This window comes from Labeo rohita, chromosome 1, assembly GCF_022985175.1.
Source record: "Labeo rohita strain BAU-BD-2019 chromosome 1, IGBB_LRoh.1.0, whole genome shotgun sequence".
In the NCBI taxonomy this organism is placed as follows: domain Eukaryota; kingdom Metazoa; phylum Chordata; class Actinopteri; order Cypriniformes; family Cyprinidae; genus Labeo; species Labeo rohita.
The window spans coordinates 39,014,727-39,033,826 of record NC_066869.1 but is presented as its reverse complement, the minus strand read 5'-3'; the positions used below and the strand labels follow the sequence as shown (position 1 = coordinate 39,033,826).

General features: G+C 39.4%; 1 protein-coding gene across 3 annotated transcripts in view; it reads right to left on the bottom strand.

Annotated features, from left to right (window-relative positions):
• Positions 1-19,100, bottom strand: part of dlc1 (DLC1 Rho GTPase activating protein) — a 122,107-nt gene continuing 103,007 nt past the window's right edge. For all 3 annotated transcript variants that reach the window (XM_051114003.1, XM_051113993.1, XM_051114011.1), the window contains 13 exons: positions 17,696-17,767; positions 16,765-16,846; positions 15,888-15,951; positions 12,659-14,238; positions 11,890-12,069; positions 10,228-10,387; positions 9,178-9,385; positions 6,990-7,203; positions 6,557-6,671; positions 3,523-3,735; positions 2,850-3,067; positions 2,542-2,715; positions 1-1,606 (listed from right to left, as the gene is read on the bottom strand). In XM_051114003.1, coding sequence (XP_050969960.1) covers positions 1,510-1,606; positions 2,542-2,715; positions 2,850-3,067; positions 3,523-3,735; positions 6,557-6,671; positions 6,990-7,203; positions 9,178-9,385; positions 10,228-10,387; positions 11,890-12,069; positions 12,659-14,238; positions 15,888-15,951; positions 16,765-16,846; positions 17,696-17,767 — 3,377 coding nt within the window. In that variant the 3' untranslated portion in view covers positions 1-1,509. The remainder of the gene's footprint in view (positions 1,607-2,541; positions 2,716-2,849; positions 3,068-3,522; positions 3,736-6,556; positions 6,672-6,989; positions 7,204-9,177; positions 9,386-10,227; positions 10,388-11,889; positions 12,070-12,658; positions 14,239-15,887; positions 15,952-16,764; positions 16,847-17,695; positions 17,768-19,100) is intronic.

Below are 19,100 nucleotides of genomic sequence, written 5' to 3'. Positions count from 1 at the left end.
TGCTGTTTTAATACATTTAATAGTGCATTTTGACCACGATTAATCTGTACAGAAATAACATTAATAATAAAAAAGATAAACAATTTTCTCATTTCTGTAACTTAGAGTGTAACATTTACAATAAAATAAGATACATACAAAAACACGATATGAGTGATATAAATACAGAGAGGTTTAAATTAACTGTCATTGTCATGCGTTATTCTCGGTTTTGGCAGCATACATTTAATTTACACACATTTATGATACACCGTCGTGGACAGGCACGTAAGTAGCAATAAATCGAGACATCAAACCTAGGCCCGACAATCATAAAGCACCTCAGTAGGAGTGCTGGACTCACGTCAGAAAGAAATCTTCGGGTGATCACAGCGCTCCCACTCTGATGATGTGACCGCAGGCCTGGCTATAGTTAAGTGTAAATGCAAGCTTTGTTACTATTTTAGACGTTTACTTCATTTCTGGTTAACACTGACAAACAAACGGATATCATTTCCCCTCATACATTCTCTACCATCCCTCTAACTAAAACTGCTGCCTTGGTAGCCACTGTAATCAAACCTGAACCTCCAACCCAAAATAAAAAGCTTTTCCTATCCTTTTCAGTATTTCATAACACTCTTTTCCCAGGGCTCAAGATGTTAAATGGCCGAGACCATTGAGCTCAAATGAATTTTATTGGATTTCCGCTCTGATCTCGACCAATCGCAGGCCTCGGGGTGAGTAAGCTGTATTATGTTGTTCTTTGGAGTCCTGTGTTGAATCCTGGGATTACTTTGCTATGTATAATTGGTCCACATTGTATTGGTCTCAGCTTTGGTTTTGGTGCTGCTGGAACCCTCTGTGCTGTTGAAGTGTCTACATGCACTAGTCTTTTCCCTCTCTCCCACGTTTCCCATCTTCCTTTCAAAGGTGTGCCAGCCACCACCTTCTGTCTTGTCTATAGATCATCCATCCATTCATCCATCAGTCTGTTCTCTTAAATATAACGAAAGCACTGTACACAGCTTTGCGTAACTATGTAACAGTAACACACAGAAATAGGTATAAACACTATATTGCAGCGGGTGCCAGTGCATGGAATATGTCTCATTTGTCAATAATACACACACGCATACACACTATACATAGGCTCACTTCCACAGACATTCAGAAATACTCATACATACTTGCTTCTCAGAAGCAAAAGCACCTCCCGTTTCATGTAGTCACCCTATGACATGATCAGTAACAAGGTCAAATGTTGTGATGTCAGTGATGATGATGTCATAGCAGCAGGAACACCCATTTCCAGTCTTTCAGGCTCGTCATTTGATGGCCATCAAAATGGCAAGAGCTTTGACCTGTGTAGCTTCGGCACACTGGTCCGTCCGTATCATGTAAGGGCTCAGATCGTATGTTAAGGGAGTTTAAAATCACCACCATCTTCCTCTCTAACGTAAGAGTTTGTTGAGAGGTGAAATTAAACGTCAAAGCACACGCCAAGCGTGTGTGTGTATAAGTGTGTGTTTATTTATCCAGGCAGGTAAAGGAGTCTCGTATCCGCACCACCTCTGCAGCACACAGGTGGCCATACAGCTTATTGTACCATTCAGGGCAACGACCCCTAAAATAAAATAAAAAAAAAAGTATGTGAGCAATGAAGTCATCTGTATGTCACTGTATTTAATTGAAATTTCTGAATTAAATATTTACTTTAAATAACTAATAATTATTAATTATTAAATTATATAATTATATAAGTTCTTTTTTTTATGTATTTGAAATTATAATTACAGATTTAAAAATTACATATTACTTATTAGAAATTATAAAAATAAGTATAAATAAATATTTAAGTAAATATAATTAAATATTGAATCTATAATATATAACTGAATATCTAAAAAAAAATATTAGTAAAAAATAATTAATTATTGATTCTACTTGTAAATGTAAACATTAAATAAACATTTAAATATAGAATGTATTTGTTCTGAAGAGAAAAATGTGTATTACATATTATTTATCAGAAATTATAAGAATAATTACAAAATAGTTAAATATAAAGAATATAAAAAATAATAATTAAATATATATATATATATATATATATATATTAAAATATGAAAAATTAATAAATAGAAAAAGAATTATAATTTTATATAAAATTTATAAAATTAATAAATTTATAATTTTATATTTATATTATATTATTCATATATATATATATATATATATATAAAATAGTTAATTATTAAAATTATAATTATTAAAATTATATATATATATATATATATATATATATATATATATATATATAATTTTAATAATTAACTATTTTAATTTTTAAAGTAAATAAAGTAAAAAGTAAAACAAATCTAAATACAAATATTTTATTACTAATTATAATAGGTAATTATAGTAAAAATAATTATTTAATTATTCTACTTTGTCCTAAAAAATTAATTATAATAATATAAAATTATAAAAATATCAAACATTACGTAAATATTGAATATATAGAATGTATTTGTTCTGAGATTCCTGTGCAGCTCTTACCTGCAGTCTATTCTTGAAATGTGCGTAAGCCGGCTCTTGTTGGGTCCGCAGGGTTCAATGTAGTAGCGAGAGGTCAGAACATTAGCACGAACTCCCAGGACGGCAGCACTCTCGTGATCTACCGACACACACACCAAAGCACACACTCCCTTGGGCAAATCTGTCACCCACGACCTGAAACGCAACACAAAAAATACTCTTAGGATTTTTACAAACATAAAATAAGTCTTCTGTTTTGAATTTAAAGTACACCTGTAGAATTAAAAGTAAAAAAAAAAAAAACTTTACATAAGAGTGTTTGTAATCACCTGAGCACCACATGGTCTCTTGGCGGATGGGGCGCCATTGAGTTCCTGATGTACTGATAGACTTCCATGTTATGTTCCAGTGTCTCCACGATTCTGCACTCTAGCAGGTCCTCATCCCAGCGTTCCTGCTCCCGCAGAATCCGCTGCAATACATCCTCAGCCGACGCAGGCACATCAACGCACACTTTCCACTGCCGCAGAGATGACCCATCCTGAACCTATAATTAAATAACATAACATATAAGCTATGATCATTTTGCTCATGATATTAGCTCCAACCTGCCTCAACACACTTGCATGGAAGTTTCTAAGTAATCCTAAAGACCTTGATGAACTCTTTCAAATGTGTTAAATTAGGATTTCAGCTAAATTCAGTTGAATTGGACAGGATTGGACAGCCCTACTTTATGTATCCATGAAAGAGAACTGGGCTGAGTGAACAACCGACAAACTGATGTCATTGTGGGCTCTACGCCAAAACAGAGCTGGGAAAAGACAGTTTCACACGAAAAAAGAAGTGATGTAAGGAAAAAAGACACAGCTTTTCCATTAGCCACAATCAAGAAAATGAGCAAAGGAAGGAAGAGAGCATGAACATGAAATGGAAATATGAGAGAAAGTGTCCAGGAGACTCAAATAGGGCGTTGCTGAAAAGAATAGCTAGTTTCCCTACCTTCTTATAAGCGAGCTCAGCATTTTCAGGAGTCGAGCAGCTGTCGTAACCCTTGAATTTGTCCTTGGCTTCTTTAAGCAGGGCGTCAGTGCTGTCTTTGAGGAGACTTTGGTAGCTACAAGAACCGCAGTCCTCCACCAACACCTCCATCCGCATAGGACTCAAGCCCTGCTCCACGTAAGAGTTCCTACAGCGTGACATCTCTTCTGGGATCTGAAACAAAGACGATACAAATGGAAATAAGTGATACAGGCTTTTTCAGGCTGGGCTGGTGCTGGTCAGGATGGTAGGCCACTATAATGTTCACCAGCAATTTCTAAGATCAGCAAGTCAACAGCCCATTTTAGGGTCTAGCTTACAAAAGACAAGCTAGTCTTTTCAGCAGGGACACATTAGAGAACAAAATTAATTAAAAGCCAAGCTCATGACTAGTTCATAACATGCAAATTAACATCAGCATTAGCGTCCCCTATGGGAGCGACCAACAAAATGAACATTGTAAGCTTAGTATTACATTACCCACATGACAAGTCAAGTAGTATACTAGTTGTGTCAGTCTCAAAATCTTTAAACCATGGACACACATTATACTAAATCAGAACATCACATGTTAAAACTGCTTTGGGTGTAAGTGAAATGAATGTGAAGGGAAGCGAAGTGACAAGAGTGATTCATTTCTCACTGGAAGCGGCTCATCCTGTTTGTGTGTGTCTTGTCCAGCGTTCAGCCCTTATCCACTGTGAGTGATTTTGTGCGTGTCCTGTCCTGCTCTCTGTCCTTTTCCTGCCTGACTGATGATGTTTGTCATGTCATAGTGCTTGTCCCTTTCCAGTGTTTGTTGAGATAAACTTGTTATCTTCATTCTGCAAAAAGCATTAGTCTGATGGATAGAGCGGGACCAGACCTTCCGCATCCGATTTAGGGGCGGAAGACCTTTAATACAAGACGCTATCTTTCCGCTGCTCATTTTGAATTATTCGCTTTCTATAAATAGCCCTTTAAGAAGAAAATAACTTTTGCTAATAGCCATAGATTGAGTTATATTCTTATGTTAATGGCTCCACATAATCAGCTCAATCTAATCATGGAGTTTATCATGATCCGCTCAGGGAAAGCAGTGGCATATGGCTTAACAATAAGCGCAAGTGTGTAGGTAAACATCACAACACAATGCTGCTTTGTGGATGATGGAAAATTGAATTTATGATGTTGTTCAACTTCTGCTGACTTTCATTATTTTACACTTATCCAGTTAAGAGCTTCCTTCCTGACCTCAGAATAGGTATTAAAAGTAAAAGCGTGCATCTGTGAATGTATATATGTTGCAAAAATTATGTATTTTTCTTCAGTTTAAAAGAAATTAAGGTTTTTGAGGAAAACATTCCAGGATTTTTCTCCATATAATGAACTTCAATGGGGATCAACAGGTTAAAGGACCAAGTTGTGGTTTCAGTGCAGCTTCAAAGGGATCTACACAATCCCAGTCAGGGTTGCCAGGTTTTCACACGGAAAACGCGGACTTGGCAACACTGATCCTAGCTGGGGAATAAGGTCTTATCTAACAAAACAATCGTCATTTTCTAAAAAAAAAAAAAAGAAAAAAAGAAAAAAAAGGTAATTAATTACTAGCTATTAATTACATAATTACATCTTCAACTGTGTAATCAGATTTCTGTACAAATTACTATTTCCAAAAAGTAATTACTGAGTACTAATTACTTTCTAAATCCTATATATTGATTCTGATTGGTTGAGCCGCATTCGAACACCTGTTTTTTTTTTACTTTTGTGTGTTGCTTGGCAACCACTTTGTTTCCACCACAACTGTTTCTAAGAAACTACATAGTTTGGTGGAAGAATACGGTTTTTATTTATATCATTACACACTATTTGCTCTGTTTTATTTTGTGAAACCCTGCAACGTATATGGAATAACCGTTTTATAAAAGCAATAAGCCCCGTGAAGCCGTGGTTTACAGTGAATTTATAACAGCTAAGGGGCGTTGTTAGACATGATGCAAAGCAGAGTTTCTTGGGGCTTATTGCTTTAACAAAAACTAATATTCCAGTAATATTCATGCTAATAACCAACTAGTTAATAGTGAGAATTAGACACTAAAGCGGTACCAGTTTTCTTATTAAATCACCAAAGTATTTAAAGTAAAATAAAAAGCATGCATTTTAAGGTTAGACTTTAAATTTTGATATATAAATGATCTACAGTCTATACACAGTATTAAGTTCAGTTACACTGTAACTGTAATTAAATTACAGAAAAAAAAAAACAAGAGTAATCCCTTACTTTACTTTTTCAAGGGAAAAGTAATTAAATTACAGTAGCTAAGTACTTCATAACTAGTTACACCCAACACTTCCTTCAGGCCACTGATCCTCATTGAAGTCCATTATATGGAGAAAAATCCTGGAATGTTCTCCTCAAAATCCTTAATTTCTTTTTGACTGAAGAAAGACATGAACATCTTGAATGACATGGGGTGAGTAAATTACAATGAAATTTTAATTCTGGAGTGAACTAATCCTTTAATATTTGATAAATTTGTGGTAAGATGTTTTTAACATGTTGTTAACTTTAACATTGTAGAAAAACCGAAAAACGTAAAAAACCTTGCTAAATCCATAGAAAACAACACTGCTATCCGTATGCATGGCTGCTAATTTTGTTTCTGTATTTGTATGTTCATGCGTTTTTTTATTGGTAATTAGGAAGGATTGGTCATTGCTTAACAACCACATAAATCTTTAAATAAATTCTTCCCTAAAGGTTCTCAGTATCTGTTTTTGTAACAGATGTGGTGTAGCGTGACTGTCTGCACATGGTAAATGAGTGTGCATTTGTTTTTGTACCTGAGCTGAATATGACAAAGACACACATCTGGTGCAGAGTGATAAGACCACTAGTTTCTGACAGAGTTTTGATAGCGTTGACGTGCGTGAGAGATGAATGAGAGATTTTGTTTGCTCTTTTCCTAAAACAGAACTGTTTGTGTTTATGTCAGACAAAAGTCATGCTCACCAGGAAGAGTTTTCTGCACTCCTGTATCATATGCGCCAGGCCATGTGTGGCGGCCAGGTTTTCATTCAAGTCTCTTTGGTCTGGTTTTCCCAGAGTGTTCTTTCTGTTCATGACCCTGTGATAAGAAAAACACATGCAAAGGGATAAACGAATAAAGTAAAATCTAATCTCAAAATGGTCAAACTCAAATTTAACGCTACATTTTAAAGTGCAGCAGGCATTCAGAGCCTTACGTAAGTCAACTTTTTAACCTATTCCTCCCTTGTTTCCTGTTTTTATGGGGTGGTTATTCAAGCGTGATAGAATATAATTACATGGTTTAAGGGTTTTAAGTAGCCGCATGCCAAATATGATGACACCTCAAGCACTTTGCAATTAAAAAGATGAACTGATGTACGTGAAGTGTGTTAACAGACTGCACAGGGGCACACACCTGGGTGAGGAGCTCTCTCTTCGCAGTGTGTTGAGGTGGAAGAGAGAGGGGGCCAAACAGACAGCCAGGTTAGTGCAGGTCATCTGGTTCTCACCCACGCTGGCCGTTACATCACTCAGGAAGCACAGCAAAGTCTGCAGGGCTTCACGGTTCTCATCCGGTAATAGCAATACGGCGGCCCGCACCGCCTGCAGACGCTGCTCTTTGGGAACATCTGAAACAGACAGAGATGTTTTATTATTTTACTCCGAACGTATTGTATGCAGTGGTACAGACGTATGCAGTGCTGGTACTTTTTAATTCTTATTCTGCACTTAAAACGTACAAAATCTGAGGGTAAACATGAGTAAACATACCCTAGTAAAAACTTAATAGATTTAAAACGCATTTATTTTAATACTAAATATAGTTCTATAAGTCTATTGACATATGTACTGACATATCGGTTGAGACTTACTGATATAAAAATTGTAATTAAACTTTATTTGGAGTACTACTTGTGCACAATCCACATTTTTTAATATTAAGCTATATTTAATATTATGATCTTTAAATAATGTCAGTCTTTAAATGCAAAATATTTAAAGTGCACCTGGACTTCAGCGCTACTTCCGCACACTGAAAGTGCATTAAGTACAAAATTAGTTTATAAATTTAGCAAACTTTAAATATACCAGTTTAGTATATTAAAAGTACAATTGCATAATATTTTTATTCAGTACATAATATGTATATGTATTTGTAGTATACTTAGCATTAAATAAATGTATTTTAAATACATTTTAGTACATTTATTTTTCACTAAGGTAGTATTATTATTTCACTGCATAATATTTTTAATTTAATTAAAATATGTATTATATTTTCTTATTTTATATGTATTTTTATATACTTTCTATATATTTTCTTATTTGAATATTTACATTTCGTGTATCTTTTTTTATTATATTTCAATCTAAAAATATAAGTTTATACAATCACTACACCCACGACACTATCCGTTTCATTATGGCATACAGAGAAGGAAGGAAGGGAGTTAGTCCAGTTCAGGGAGGGGTGTTTAAACTTCAGAAATCAACAATGTAAACCAAGTGGACTGACGGAAGAATTTAGCAAACTGCACAATTGGTATTTTCAGCATATCTGCAACGTGTTGTAATGTGCCACTGAAGAAAAGCGTCTTTTGAACAGAAAAACGTTGAACTGAAATGTCACGTATGGAATTGTGTGTGAGTGTTCATCAGATGATTTCTGTTATTTTCGCCCTTGGGAAAGAAAGACCCTGTGTGAGCACAAAACAGCCACACACAAGCCCTTGCTTTTCTGTGTGGGATGCTGAGACCTCCCTTGTGGTTGGGGTCAACTATAGTCTTTGCGAGAACATATTTGCTCTGGCTGTTGTCTCTGTAATTTTGGTTGTGGTAACAGACCACTTTAATCAAATCATTTTTCTGAAAGACTGGAGTTATTGTGGAGTTAATGTGAGGTACAAGACATCTTGTCTCTAAAAATCTATTCTGGTGTGTTCAAGCTAGAACGACGTACTTTAACATTACAGTATCAATATAATATCATGTTCTGTTCACTACAAATGGAAGAATTGTTGACAGACCTTTAATATTACAACATTTTGTGTTATACTTCTCCAAAACAGTGGCTGAATGTAACTGGTAAATTTAAAATGAAATAAATCAATAGAAAAATGCTGCTTCAAACTGAATTTCATTAGCTTGTACCTTGGCATCTTCTACACACTAATTTGCAATCAGTTTACCAGAGTGATGTACATGTTTGGAGTTGTTCAAGATTCTGACATTTGAAGTGAGCACACACACATTAGAAAGTGTTTGTGCTTGTGGTAAATTCACACTAGGTCGCTTTTGAGTTACAACTTGGTATTGGCACTGATTCACATTCTGATTTATAAGTGCTAAAACGTCATTTGACAGTTATTTCCTGAACTTGTTTAGATTTATTCACCCATCCAAGAGCAAGCATCTACAGTATAGTACAGTCTTTGTGTAGTTGTGAGTTGCCCTCTGGATATGAAATGCCTTGTGTGTGTGTGTTCTTGTTTCAAAAGCCGAGATAGTACTGTTTCTGAGTACATTTTGTACAGGCATATGTCAGTGCAAGTGTGTGGCCTTCTACAAAACAGCTGAAAGGTAAATTCTATGCGTGTTCTTACATTGATAGATCTGCAGAAAGGTATCAGACAGTTTGCTGGTAAGCAGAGGCTCGGGAAGGTCTCGGAAATACTGCTTTAGCATGTCGGCCACGTCATAAGCTGATTGGCCCTCGTAGTTGACTCCGCCCCCACCAGCGCCGCATGACTCGTTCATGTGGCGAAGGGCTTGGATACGTGACTTCACCCCTGATTTCCTAAACAGCCCAACCTGTAGAGAAAGACATTTAGTTAGACATTTAGTATAAACAGTAAACGCACATATTGCAATGATGCCCGGATATGTCTTAAAGTCGCAGCTCAGTTGTAAAATGTCTTTAAATGCAGCCTTTTAAAATGATTTATTGTATTTTGACATTTTATTTGCATTTTCTATCTTTCCTTTCCAAACTGACTGCTAAATAGATGGATTACCGGCGTGACCGTGAGTTTTCCAAACACAGGAAAGGCATCTCTAGGAAAACACCCTACCGCTTCTTACATAACCCAGTTACGACTGGAAAAATCTAAAAGTGTAACTATTATGTAAATTGCCAAGTAATCTTCTCATCTGACACCAGAGAGAGAGAGAGAGAAATACGTCTACAGTCCATAGATCATTTGCTTTCTCCTAAACACCCTTGGAATGGAATGTCAGCCATGTGGCTTTTGGTAATATGTAACTAGTAGATATATGGAACCAGGACTTTCAAGCCTTTTGAGGTTATTGTGCTACGTGCAGACTTAGACTGACAGTGTTGAACTCAAGTATGCGGTGATAAAACAACAGATGTCTTGTGCTTAAATATGGCTTTGTTGCATGTAGCAACACAGCAACACAACAGGGGCCGTGCAACTAAACAGCTGTTCAAATAGAGATCATTTAACTAGGTTATGACCTTGACCAAACACTTTTTTTCTCTTAAAATGTGTTGTTTTTCTATAAGAGATTGAATATACCAGTGAACAAACCAAAGTTAGGTATGCTATGACGTGTTTGTGCAATTTTCTTTAACCTTTAAGTACACGTTTGGACGTGCATACTTGCATATGCGCACGTCTGTCATCTCTCACCTGGTCGAGGCATTGGCTCCGTAGGTAACGCATGGCTTGCTGAATACTCTGAGGCAGGGGTTGTCCGCTTCTTTGAACTATCACCTGCAGTGGAACGCCAAATACACTCCTGTCCTTATAGTCACGAACCTTGATCCGCTTCATAAACTTAGGAACAGCCCTGTAAAGCACACAAAATGTATCAATAAATACAAAGTCACTTTACAGCTTCTAAAATTAGAAGTCTTGCTTTTATTTCTTTACTTTGCAACATTGCACATTACTAATTTAATGTCAAGCCATACAGAGCAAGTAGTCAATTCATACAGTTGAGGTCAAAAGTTTACAGAATCTGCAAAATGTTATTTTTTTTTTAAATCAAAATAAGAGGGATCATACAAAATGTATGTCATTTTTTATTTAGTACTGACCTAAGATATTTTACATAAAAGAAAAAATAATAGTTGACTTTATAAAAATGACCCTGTTCAAAAGTTTACATACACTTGATTCTTAATACGGTGTTATTACCTGAATGATCCACAGCTGTGTTTTTTTGTTTAGTGATAGTTGTTCATGAGTCCCTTGTTTGTCCTGAACAGGTAAACTGCCCGCTGTTCTTCAAAAAAAATCCTTCAGGTCCCACAAATACTGTGGTTTTTCAGCATTTTCATGTATTTTAACCCTTTCCAACAATGATTGTATGATTTTGAGATCCATCTTTTTACACTGAGAACAAATGAGGGACTCATATGCAACTATTACAGAAGGTTCAAATGCTCACCGATGCTCCAGAAGGAAGCCCAATGCATTAAGAACTGGGGGGGTGAAAACTTTTTGAATTTGATGATCAGGGTATACTGAACGTATGTCTTCTGGGAAACATGTAAGTATCTTCTGTAGCTTCTGAAAGAATTTGTGGGGCCTAAAGGATTTTTCTGAACAACACAGTAAGAATCAAGTTATTTTCTCTTGTAGACTATTATGTAAATGTCTTTTATGTGAAATATCTTATTCAGGTCAGTACTAAATAAGAAATAACATGCATTTTGTATGATCTCTCTTATTTTGGTAAAAAAAAAAAAATAAATAACATTATGCAGATTCTGCAAGGTGTATGTAAACTTATGACCTCAACTGTAACTAGACAGTTCTTATATTTTGCAGAACTTGGTTTTATATTTAGATGCACACATTGCTACATATGAGCAGCATGTGTTAACAGGATGCTGGTTTGGATAAGTGTGGATAATTGTGTATTTAATAGGAAAACCTCTACAAGCTGAGGGGCCACCAAAAGCCGTTTCCACCTTTACAGGCAAAAGGATATAAACACTGAGACAGCAGACAATGGCTTTGAGCAGGAGGAATAAAAGGGAACGAACACACGTGTGTACATCTGGGCAGCATGGTGTTTGTCTTTCCGACTGATGGTGTGTGTGTCTGTGTGGATGTCTCTGAGGTGCCAAATACTGGACTTGTCACTATCATGATGTATGGTGGTTTCAAAATCTCTCATATATATGTGCCGATGTGCAGGTGTGTGAATGAAGACTAATAACAGGAACAGGAAATTTATTGGACTGAAAAACCACAGCACTGTTGTAAGGGGGTCTAACAACCAACCCCCAACGGAGAGGAAGTAAGATAGGAAAAGGAAAGAAAGAAAGAAAAAGTCCTTACCAGCTGAAGCCATGCTTGTTGGTGGGTGTGTATCTCTCCAGGAGAGCGGTAAGTTTGAGCAGGCTGTATTTCTGAAGGAGGTTCATCTGCAAAACTGACTGACATCCAACTTGTAGCACTGTTGACGACAGACTTGGTCGGTGTGAGCTCTGGAAACTTGGCCAGCGCAGTTTCTGAGGTCTGCAACATAAACATTCATATGAGCGTTACACCTAACCTACCTCAAACAATCACAAAATGTTCAAAACATAGACATTACAGACTAATATAAATTAGTGTTTACAAACTACAAGACATGAACCACAGAATTTATTATGGTAACACTACACATACACTCTCACATACACGGTACAGACTTGCAAGAGTAAGTACCTTGACTTGCACATATTGTGTATACACACATAAACACAAGCAAAAGGATCAGCTGCAGATAACAGGGATTAATCAAGGCCTCTATCACCAGGTGGGGGCCGTTAGAATTCCTGTGGTACATTCCATTGGGATTCCATGTCCTTCAAGTATCCCTTGTTATGTAAGGAGAGCCGTTCTGACATGCTCTCTCACTCCTTCTCTCCCTCCCTGTCCCATAATTCATAGTGCTTTTTTGGCATGATAGTTTTCCATTAAGTTTTGCCAAAGCCATAAATTACTACAGGAACGGCTTTGGTAAAACATCCAATAAAGAAGTTAGACATCTTTGTCTCAGAGACTACTTAGTGTGTCTGTGTGTGTGTGTGTGTGTGTGTCTGTGTGAGAGAGAGAGTTTCACCTGTTGGCTCGTGTAAGTGATGCTCCCACACCAGAGTCGCATCTTTCACGTGAGCTGAGTGTCTCGTCTCTTTCTGCTAGCGGGTTTCCAGTGCTGTCCTGGTCACTGCCGTTCTCTGTCTCTTCTAAGCGGTTCTGCAGTGGGGATGATGGACAAGGAGATGCAGAATCAAGGGCTGAATCTGAATCTCCTTCCTCTTCTTCTTCATCCTCTTCTTCTTCCCCAGTTCCTGTTTCTGACCAGGCATTGACAAGTCTCTGCAGGCCACTGACTCGCTCCAACACATCCTCAAGTTTTGACTCCTCCTCTCCTTCTGCTTCGTCCTCATCATCTCCAACTTCTGAGAAAGGAACGTTATCGTAGACACTCAACCGACTGTCTAGTGAGGCGGCGGAGCCCCTCCGGGGTGGGCGCCGGCTTGTGTTGTCCCCACCACGATAGGATCCCCCGTCCGCAAGTGCTTTAGGAAAAGTGCCAGGCTTGTGGCCCTCAGGCAAGTAGAAGAAGATCACACCTCCTTCCTCTTCTCGACTCTCTTCTTCCTCCATACGTCTGTTATCTGAACTTTGACGGTTGCGCCGATTGTTCTCTACTGTTGAGCTTGGCTCTGTCCTCTTACTTTGGGCCTGGTGATTCTGCTTCCCTTCTTGGTCTTCCGAAGGTTGCAGCACAACAAAATTAAATGGGTCAAAGCCTTCCAGGTACATCCCACCTCTCTTGGTGGACCCCGCTGCTGTGCTGTGACTACGTGCTCTTGAGACTGGACTGGGCGTACTTACAGCACTCCCACTGCTGGCCTCTGATTGGCTACTCCCTGCACTCCCACTGCTTGTCTGCGTGGAATAGGTGATGTTTCGGGTTCGGTTCGCATTCCGATCCAGAGTTGCAATGTCCACACAATTGAGGCGTCGCAGTTTGTCTTCATCAAGACCCTCTTTCAGTACAGGCCCGCTGATCTCCAGCCTACCTTGCCCAGCTACACCCTTCTTTTTGCGCTTGGAGGATGCATTGCTGGTGGTGCGTAACCGCAAGCTTTCCATGCGCTTCAAAAAACTTTTTGCTCTTGAACGTGTGCTTTTTTCAGCACCGCTGCTTATCAAGCTTGGTTTTACATCGAATGCAAAGGTGCCGCGTTCAAGCGGTGATGGAACCCCATCAGACAGGGAGTCTTCATTGGCACCTGACGTTCCAGAGGAGCAAACACTAGCAACTGAGCTTGCCCTGGTTGTGGTGGCTGTGTTAGCATTGGAGATGGTTGTAGCAGGGCTGGACGGTACAGTGGTACTCAGGGATCCTCCTCGACCTCCACTACCAGCACTGTGCAGAGAGCCCACCTCTGGCTGCTCACTAAGATCAGTTAAGACGCTCTCTGAACTAGCATTAACTCCCTCCTTTAGAAGGGGTCCTCTGGCAAATCGATCATCTTGGGAAAGAAAGGGCGTGAAGGAGCCAGTGTCTCCAGCTGGAGGGGAGAACACATCCAGGTCCAGCTGGTCCAGGCGAGACCAACGCTTGCTGTCCCGTTGGAAAGTCCAACGGCCACTTATAGCACATGGCTCGTCCTCATCAGAGTCCTCACTCTGAAATAATATGGAAGAGAGTTATATCAATACTTTAATATCAATGCAACTAAGTATACTAATGACTCAATTCTTATTGTCACATTTGAAAAAGTAAAGACAAGTAATGTGAACCTTTAGGACCAAATTGATCTGATTCATTCCCTCACTTCATGAATCTAGCATTGTGAGGAGAATCAGCTTGCTCAATCTGTGTGCATGATAAGGTATCATATGCATGAAACCAGGCTCCACTAAAAGGAAAAGCTGTTGTGGTTGGCTTAACCATGTCACAGCCTAGTCACATGTTCACCATTCCCTCTCTCCGCTTTACTCGGGTTAATCTATCTCCTCCCTGAGGGTGGTAGGGATGGAAGGAAGGGGGTGGTGGACACAAAATTCCAGGCCAGCTCTCAGGGTTCACACCCCAGCCTGAGAGGGCAGGCCTGGTCCCATCCCCCATCAATGCAATCACCTCAAGCAAGCCTGGAGAACCACGTCTCCTGTGATGGGACTCCTGGACAAAGGGGTTGGACGGGAGGTGAAAATATTTGAGAGCTACATGTTTGTGCCGCAATGCCAGATCTCTATCACCAATTATAGATGTAGAGTTCGCAGCCTGTTAAAATGGTTTGAAATAATTATGCAATTTCCTAAAGAGATTAGGGAGATAAGTAATTCTAGAGTATAAACCTGGTTGACAAGTTAACTTAGTTGATATCAGTTTAGGTCCTGGAGCCTTGACAAATCAGTAAAAACAAAACTAGTTGGCTGACTAACAGGGGGTCGCGGGATCCCAAGGTGTCTCCTTCACGGTTCATAATAACGGAGGCAACGAAAGTTCGTAAAACTTGGGTTGTTATTTTATGGCCCCTGAGGGTAAGCCTTTGATCAGAAGGAACGAAGACCTGGTGTGCAACGTTCCTTCACTGCCCACCAGAAAATCCGCTATTAATTTAAAAAGACTGTTTTCACTTTAAAATAAGCCTTATGGACAGGAAGACAAGAAACAGAGGAGGACCCTACAGAGGCCACCTGAACAGATCAATGCATTCCAGGAATGGTTTCTGCTTGTATGTTTGAAAAGGGCAGATCACTTCCTCAAGTCATCTCCTGACCTCTACCTTTGACTCCATCAACACAAGATGACACTAAAGGGTCATCAGCTTTCTTAACAGGACGCACACTTGACAAGGCTGCCATTGTTCAGACTTACAAGTTTTAAGAGCAGAAAAAGAAGCTGCAGTCAGACATGACGCTTATCTTCCTAAGCTCCCTGTTGTGGTTACATAGTTGGATTGTTTGTTGTTGCATTCTTGACTTGCATGTAGTTTAAGTCATGGCTGTGGGGCAGTCTTACACTATACATGCTCAATCTTAGACCGCACTGACAGAGTGACCAACAACCGACCGGCAGAGTGTGCATTCTCTTCCTTTTATGGTATGGAGGGGGGTTTAGGATGCGTATGGTGAGAAAAACACGACAAACAGGAGTAAAGAAAATCAGAAGAACGATGGGAGCTAACGAAGCCCTTTATTTGGACATAAAAGCCATTTGGCGCTGCCCTTGGGGCTTGAAAATGATAAGAAAACAAGACCTTCCTTATAATTAACCGCCACACGCTTAAGAATGAAATAATTTAGCAAAATATAGAGAAATGGACACTTACTCTTTTTCTTTGAGGGGTGATCTCTAATCTCATAAGAGCGCACTTGTTTAGGGTGTTCAGTCTCCTGCAATACACACACACACACACACACACACAGATAAATGAGTAAAACAGTGACAGTCGTTTTTCAAGCAGATACTTTGAAAAGAACCATGGGGTCGCAAACAAATGCTAAATCCAGTCATTAGCCTACAAACAGACTTTGCCACAGTCAAAACTCTGGAGAGAGACAGAGAGAGCAGCGGGGCAGAGAAGGGATAAGCAATAGATACAGAATGAGATAGATGGAGACAGAAAAGGATGAGAAGAGGATGAGAGAGGTGGCAGCCAAGCCCGATAATGAGCTGCCGAGGGATAAACTTCAGATTAAGGAGGAAGACAGACGGACAGGGAATAAAAAAGGAAGAAAAGAATAAAGGAGGTAGAAATCTGGAGTGGTGACAACAATACAACAAAAGAGACGGAAAGCTTATCCCAGAAGCCACCTGGTTGGTGTCATGTGACCCTGAGTTGGGGGGGGCTGTTTGTCTGCATCAGGGGGCTGGCACCAGAAAATGGCCTCCAGATGTCTGTGAGCTCCAGCTGGTCTCTGATGGACCCTTGTCTGTGTCCCTTTCTCTTTTTTTTTTTTCTTTAATTATTCTAAGATAATCGGTTTATATATAAATATAACAGAACTCAAATCAAAATCAGCTCATTATGAAAGTCTGACAATGCAAGAAATTCATGTTTAAATGTGTTTTTTTTTTTCTTTCTTGAATTTGTAATCTGGTTTTAGGGGTTTTGCAACCATACTTTGAGGATAAAATATATAACTGTGTCTATAAATGAGCAAAATCTGACAAAAACTTCATTTGGGTAAATGCGAATGTCTCACCTGCACAGGGCCTCAATGGCATCTTGATCCAAGAAGTCATGATCTCTGGTAACTGAAGAAATCTCAATCGGGAACTGACCGTCTGAGAAAAGAGAGGACAGAAGGGAATTGAAAAGGAATTGAATATAAACATAGACCCAATAAACATGTTAAAGTGTATTTATATGTGGAAGGGGGGCTGTTGGCAGCAAGTGGAATGTGTGCCTGCCCTCTATCATACACACACACTCACATACGCACAAACCTCCCCTCCTCCGGTGTTGAAAAGGTAGAGGAAGTACGTCTTAGCCAGCCAAACAAACACAGCTGCAATACTGCAGTGCTCAACAGTGGGAGGTGTGTGTGTGTAGGAAGGGGGTGCTGGAATCACAATAGGCACTCAGCAACCCTCAGAGCACCCAGCACTTTATTAAGTGTTTAATAACTAAAATGCTCATTAATTTTTTTTGGCGGGAAACTAACAACCCTATTTACTTTTCAAGGCCAAACAGCTTTCCAATCTGTGTGTACGTGAGTCTGTACCAGTGAGCAAGGGATAACATGATTATTTTATTGCCTTGAAGACCTTTGCCTTACTGTACTGGCTTTCTCTTATCTATAGTGGGGCAATCATGGCAGGCTAGTCACACTCAGATTTCTGAAACTGATAACACCCCTTTCACGTGGTGCAACGGTTGGAATCGGTAGGTTAGAAGTGTGTGATGTTGGACACCGAAGGTGTGATGCTATCTGATATATGATTCTGTCCGAGTTTTATCAAACAGTTGTTTTTTTCTTATATAAACAGATAATGCCACCTCTGCCTAATCATTTACACACCTTAGGTGCTGCTTAGAGATTGAGAGAAAAAAAAATCAGATTAGGTAAGGCATTAATTGCCACTGAAATGCGCTTTGATCATGAACTGGTGTGTCCTCTTCAAGTGTCCTACCTTCGTAAAGCTGAGCGTACTGTGGAAAACCTGCAGCCCTCAGCCATGTACACGCCTCCTTCGCCTCAATTTCTGTAAGAGAGAGAGAGACAAACAAACAAATCAACAAAAATCACATTGTGCAAAGCATTCACAACCAAATCTTTGAGTGGGAACACTCAAGATTGCACTACAGTGTAATGTTTGAGACAGCAGTGCTAAGTGGCCATCCAAAGCAGTCAGATCTGTTGTTGGGGCGGTGAAGAGGTGCCACATCCCTGTCCATTAACTTTAAACGGTCCTTTAGACGCCACATGCCAAATGGCAAACACCATTGAAGGCGTCTTGACTCCTTCTAGAGGTCCACGTGTTGTTTCACACAGCAACGTGTCAGAATTAGAAGTTTAACTGCGATTCTGTCACTTAAGATGATTGTCTGACTAGCAACACTTACTCCGTGTACTTGCTTTAAATGCTTTTCCAAGGTGAGGTATGAAATTACAAAACGGAGTATGTTAAAAGCTTATCAACAGTTCCAGAAAGTTAATATGGCAAGTTTTTGTTTATTGGACTATGTGATGGTGAATGGGCAGATAAGGATCTAAAAGATTGCTGAACTGAACTCAAGCAGGCATGACGCAGGAACTGGCGAGTTACTGAGATCGCAATCATTCCTGATAACCATTGTGCCCTTGAGCGAGGCACTTAACCTCAGGTTGCTCCAGGGGGACTATCCCGTTTTAATAAAAAGCATCAAAAGTCTTGCGTTCAGGTGCTACAGAGACCCTGTCACCGCCCTCTAAAGGTGTAACACAGCTAATCCAGTTCTCCACTGGCAGTGCTATGGTCTATCACAAGCAGAATCTACACAATTACAGCTCACAATAGGTCGTAATCAGCAGAGAGGGACCTCTCGCTTTTCTCAACGGCTAATTGCACACATTCCCGACTCCTAAAATTCCAATTATTCTAATTGCAGTGATTGGCATGATGCCTTACACAACTGAAAGGCCACCTGAGATAGGTTCCCCATCATTTCAACAGAAAGGCCAGGGATTAACTGAAAGAGACGTGAAAAAAAAGACGTGTGTTAAAAGACACTGCCGACTTTGCCCAGAGGAAAGGACGCAGACTCTGTCTCTACTAGCAGAGATACGTGACTCCCCACTCGAACATCCGTGAGAGTGACAGCACACATGACAACAACAAAGGCACGCGATAAGGGAGGTCCTCTTGCTGGTGGAGAGCGAAGAAGAAAGCAGGAGAGACAGCAATGCTAAAATAACAGAAGCAATCTGACTTGACTGCACACATGCAACTGTATCTCAAATCCATCTCAAGAATCCACATGCACATGATGGGATTCCTTTCAAGCGAATGACAGAATTGTGCCCGAGAGCACTATATTTGGAGTTCGTGAACTTTG